This window comes from Alligator sinensis, unplaced genomic scaffold (assembly GCF_000455745.1).
Source record: "Alligator sinensis unplaced genomic scaffold, ASM45574v1 scaffold308_1, whole genome shotgun sequence".
Classification (NCBI taxonomy): Eukaryota; Metazoa; Chordata; order Crocodylia; family Alligatoridae; genus Alligator; species Alligator sinensis.
Genome location: NW_005842041.1, coordinates 1,393,397 through 1,398,978, shown reverse-complemented (window position 1 = coordinate 1,398,978; position 5,582 = coordinate 1,393,397). Strand labels below are relative to the sequence as shown.

Here is a 5,582-nt window from a genome sequence, read left to right as displayed (position 1 = left end):
CCCCCCACTGCCAGCTCCCCTGCAGCAGTAGAGGGGATGAATTAAAGACAACCCTCCAATAATTAGATTCCAACCATGGAAAATAATAGCAAATTTATCATTTTTCCATATACATAATCTAATTATTGGTGGATTGTCTTTTATTCAGTGTGCTCTTAGACTTGAGTAAATATGGTAACTACCCTCAGAATCAGGGAATTAATAAATAAATAATAATCAATAAAGATGATGTCATTTGATGAAAAACCAAGATTGGCCAAATACTTACTCCATCTGCGTCAAAGGCAGCTCCAAATCCATATTCCCCTCCTCTCATAGCCTCCAGCAAGGTAGTTGCATATGTTAAGTTTGGGTCAGGAGGATGCCCACCAAAATCCTCCAGAGGAATACAGTTTATTGCAGAATTTGCAGGTGCTCCTAATTCATCACACAGGATTTTCCTCACATAGGGTCCCATTACTACAAAAGAATTTTTCCATTCAGTTTCACGAGCATACATAGTTAAAATTCAGACTTTTCAATAGAATGGAAACTTAATAAGAAGCTTAATGGCTGGGTTTATATTACAACCAGATTTCTCTCATTACAACTAAAGAGAAAAAAACAAATATATTTACTCATAGACTGCATGCAACTTCCCCCAAAATAGGGGTGCGTGTCTTAAGCGACAAAGTTAATTTTCTCCCTGATTTGATTCCTGCTCCAGAATGCAGTGGAAGTAGCTGAGGGAATCAGCTGACCTAATAGCTCACTGTTCTTCACTTCTCCAGTGTGTTAACAAGCGTTTCTCCTCTTAATAGCCTCAATGTTCCACTAATCAATTTAATCTTTAGTAGAGCATTTTTTGCTCTCTTCTAGCTGCTATTGGTCTCTTTTCTCCTACTTCACAGCCCTGAAGACTTTTTAGCATTTTCCAAATCATAGATCCACCCATGGAGACTTATATTCAGCAACTGGTAAAGTTTCAAGTTTTAGGTAAGCAGGAAAGAGGATGAATAAACTGAAGATTAGATTCTGCCCATGCCCTACGTAGCCATCACTCTGGAAAAAAAAGTTTTTATTTCATCCTGCCTCTCAAAAACAAGGTGTAAATTTTATTCTGTGTGTATTATATGAAGTAAATATGATATTTATTGTGGTGACCCCCACTATCTATTGTGGTGACCCCCACTGTCTGTGGAATCAGCATTAAAAGCAAAGTCCCTACCATATAAACTAAAAAGTAACTTTGTCACTTGGGAATAGCAGCAGGCTGTTACCCTTTCTGTGACCCTACCACTACAGGAAATCTTTTTTGCAATAGATAAAAGAGGCACTAACTAATGGGTGATAACATCACAGCATTATCAAGGCTGTTGATGTTCTGTGTTGACCTGCCACATGTTGAAACTACAACTGCCTTGTCTATCCAAGGAACCTAGCACACATGTTAGTTACCATATAATGGGCGTATCTACACGTGCCTATTAATGCACTTGAATAAAGTCAAGAGCTTATTGCTCCAGAGCTTATTCAAGCCAGACACGCATCTGCACGTGCGACCAGGATCACAGCATGTTGAGCTGGGGCGCAGCAACCCCAGCTGGCAGGGGGCCCAGGGGGTCAGCCTGCCAGCCTGGGGCTGCTCTCCTCAGCTCAACATGCTGCCGAGGGACTGGCTGGGCACAAGGCTGCTTCAGCACGAGGCTAGCCAGCAGGCAACCCCCGCAACTGAAGTACCCTCATACCCCAGCCAACCCTTCTAGCATCTACACATGCACTGCTGAAGAGTTCTTTACTCCACAGAAGGACAGTACTATTTACAAGTAAATACTTTACTCCAGCCTAATGCATGCACGTATGTAGATGCGAGACGTTTGCTATGCAGCTAATCAGTCAACTGCACAGTAAACGTCTTGTGTAGATGTGCCCAATAGGTAGTAAAGAAAAAAAGATACCTTTTCCTGGAGTGGACATACCTTTATTATATTTAATTATTCATGTAGATGGTCATACTGTAATTTAAATGTTACGAGTGCCATAAGGGACATGGGAATCTCAATCCTTCATTCCTCAACTTAATTTTGTATTTAAAACATTTCTTAAGGTATTATTTAAATATTACTATCCAATCCCTTTCCATTAAGCCCCAGGGAAGGATTATCAAGTACCAATGGAGATGTTAGGAATATAATCTGTGATCAGCATAGTATTACTTAAAAACTGTTTTGCACAGATCATTTTTCAAACTTCTGCTTCACGATTTCCCTTCTCAAAAAATCCTCTCTCTTTTAGGGCTGGTGCTCATTTGCAGTGTCAGACTGAACATCTCTGAGCAACTTCAATTCAAATTTGAAACGGATGTCCCATTCCCATATCCACTATTAAAATGGTCAACCTCAGGACAAAAAAGTATAAATTGTAATAGGGAGTTTGTCAAGACTACATCTGTATATTAAGAAAGCTGATTAAAACCAGCAGCATATTTCACATAGAAGACTTACTAGCTATTGGTAGTAATGACCATTTGCAATCCTGATATAGGATTAGTTCTTTTTATGCCTTCTCCTACTATATAAATGAACCCTTCAGTATATAATATTTTCTCTACATAGAGGTATCTACATACTCTAAATACATCACTTCTCCATCTTCTTTATAATAAAAATCAACTGATTTTGCTCTTTATGGGCATGTCCACATGTGCAATAAATGTGCATGAATAAACTCCAGAGCTTATTGTTCCAGTTGCTTCCAGGCACCCCATTTGAACGTGTGCCTGGAAGCAAAACACTCTGGCATATATTGCTTTGGAGTTTATTCATGTGCAGCACACTGAGCCTGATTGGACAGGAGACGTGCACCAATACATTGGTCCCATATCGTATCAGCACTGATAAAAGGAATCGACATTATCAGCAATCGGCTTTTTTTGGCTGACGTGGACAATAATGTCACCAATAAATGCTGTGTGTGCGCGCGCAGCTGCAGTGCAGCATGCAGGCAGCCAGGAGCACAAACTGGCAGTGTGCAGAGCAGTGTCAGGCTGGTAAGTCTGTTGTGGGGGAAGGACTGTGGGGGAACAAAGAGGTACGGGGGGCCAGACCAAGGCCCATGTGGTGAAGGAGGGAGTGGGGTTGGCACTGGGGCAAGGGCAGGTGCTACATAGCTGGCATGAGTCAAGGCACGGGATGAAGCTGCAAGCAGCTCATCTGGGGGATACGCCCCCTGCCACTTCATGCACCCCAGGAGGACATGGGGGGCATGGGCCCCCTGGATCTCCACACGGGGCAAGGGCAGGCTGCCGCTGCAGCCTGGGGCCAGGGACAGCACCGGGCTCTTCCTAGCAGGGGGATTGGGCTGGAGACTGCACTCAGGCTGGGCAGTGGTGGCTTTGGGGGGGAGCTACTGAGTGTGCTGCAGCCACCCCAAAATTCACCACAGTGCCCCCCCGTAGCAGCACTGCCGCTGTCTACACCAAGTGAAGCCCAGCCCAGCCCAGCCCCCCTGCTAGGAAGAGCCCGGCACTGCCCCTGGCCCCAGCCCACAGCGGCAGCCTGCCCTTACCCCACACACAGATCCAGAGAGCACACGCCCCCATCCCCTTCTAAGGTGCGTGCAGCAGCAGCAGGAACCACCCCCTCCTGCCTGCGCCCACCAGAGAAGCCACGGCTCCATCCCACACCCCACCCTGGGTATGCAGCTCCTGCCCCTGCCCCAGCTCCAGTCCACTCCCTCCCTCCCTCACCGCAGGGACCTTGGTCTGCCCCCTGGCCACATCCCTTCCCCCTCAACAGACTTACTAGCCGGACACTGCTCTCCAAGCTGCTGGGTCACATATCAGTAATCAGATCGGTATTAGCCAATATGGCTTTCTAAAAAAATCGGCCATCAGTATTGGCCCAAAAAAAATCTGTTGGTGCACACCTACTTGACAGCCAACTCCTTTAGAGCTCTTGATTTAAAGGCCTCATTTAAAAATCATCTCTAATAGATGTCATCTAACAACCTCATCATTTACTATAAGCTAGAAAGCATTTCTTCATCCTTTACCAGAATATATCTTGTTGCTTCTTTCAAGATATGGGAGAGAAATATTTATTAAACACTTCTGCCTTTTTCTGTATCATGAAATGTTAGCTTCTTATTAATTACTAGGCCTATACCACGGATTGTCAGCCAGGTGTACACGTACCCCTGGGGGTACTTGGGAAGGTCCCTGGGGGTCCCTGGGCAGCAGCAACATGGATAAGCAGGGCCACTTCCAGTCTCACTGGCAGTGCTTCTGGTTTCAGGAGACTCCCTGCTTCTTGACCAGCCACCGGAGGTACACCAACCAGAAAAGGTTGAAAACCCCTGGCCTATACCATTACTTTAGGAGTTGTTTTGTTCTTAACATACTTTGAAAAAATACTTCTTATTGTCCTTAAGTTATGGACTTTTTCCCTCATAGATTTACCACCCCTTATAGATATTTCTTATGATGTGATCTTATTGCTGATGCAATGCTACTGCTATACTATTAACACTTCCCAAAATATGTATCTTGTGGTATATAGCCAAATTTACCCCATATACAAAGTATATTTCTCTTTTTCTAATTATGTATTAAATGTCTTTATGTTGTTAGTTTTCAACCATAAACAGGTTTCTAGCAAATTTAAAACAGCATGCAATAATTTATTACTACACCATAGTTAATTTACCCGTTTTATTCAACATACTCCTAGATGTTTAACAAGTGCTCTCCCTCTAATATGCATAGGGATGTTTTATTTCTATTCTATTAGTTTTTGCTACAGTAGTCCAAATCCTGAACTACTTTCTTTCTCCTCAGAACTGCCATCAAAATCAACGTCATGAATATCAAACACTTTGTTCCAAAGAATGAATCTTAGGTACAAGGAACTAGAAAGGAACTCTAGGGTACAAGTCCAGTCCTCTGTCCCCATGTCATACAATTCCTTCCCATGAACTGATCAGGCTTAATCTTAGAAGTACAGTAAAAGCTGCCTTGACTGGCACCTTACAGGTCGGCATGCTCTTTTAACTGGCTTGCCGGCTTGCAAGGTAAAAGGAAAACCGGAAGTGCCCACCGTGGCACTTCTGGTTTTGCCAAGCCCCCACAGTCCGAGGCAAAGCAGCCTGCACTGCTGATCCCCTACAACCCGGGGCATAGCAGCCTGAGCGGGGCCCGCCTCTCTGTCCCTCAGGATGGGTGGCGATGCGGCAGGAGGGGCGGCAGCCTGAACAGGCAAAGACACCTGTTCAGGCCTCTCAGTTAACTGGCATATTTTGTTATCCAGCACCCCCCATTCCCCATGGGTGCTGGATAACAAAGCTTTTGCTGTAGTTAAGTTTTTACCCCAAGTAATCTTATAAAAGAGACAGTTCCATAATCTCACTCCTCTGATGGTTAGAGAGAGTTTATTGTTTGGGGCATGTTATAATTTTACTTGCCAACTGCACAAGTCATACCTCCATTCATAGCGTCAATCCTTATCTTAAGTTGACTGGGTCCAGTCAGCAAGCTTCTGATTGCGTTAAAGTCAAAGATATTTCGAAGCAGACTGAGATAGATATCCACTGAATCTACTATTTCC

General features: G+C 44.2%; 1 protein-coding gene across 3 annotated transcripts in view; it reads right to left on the bottom strand.

Moving 5' to 3' along the window:
• PGM5 (phosphoglucomutase 5) overlaps positions 1 to 5,582 on the bottom strand; it is a 124,915-nt gene that overhangs the window by 110,762 nt on the left and 8,571 nt on the right. For 2 of the 3 annotated variants that reach the window (XM_025202956.1, XM_025202957.1), the window contains one exon: positions 269 to 459. In XM_025202956.1, the coding sequence (XP_025058741.1) occupies positions 269 to 459 (191 nt within the window). Of the gene's footprint in view, positions 1 to 268; positions 460 to 5,457 lie in introns of all 3 variants that reach the window. The other variant, XM_025202955.1, reaches the window with a different exon arrangement.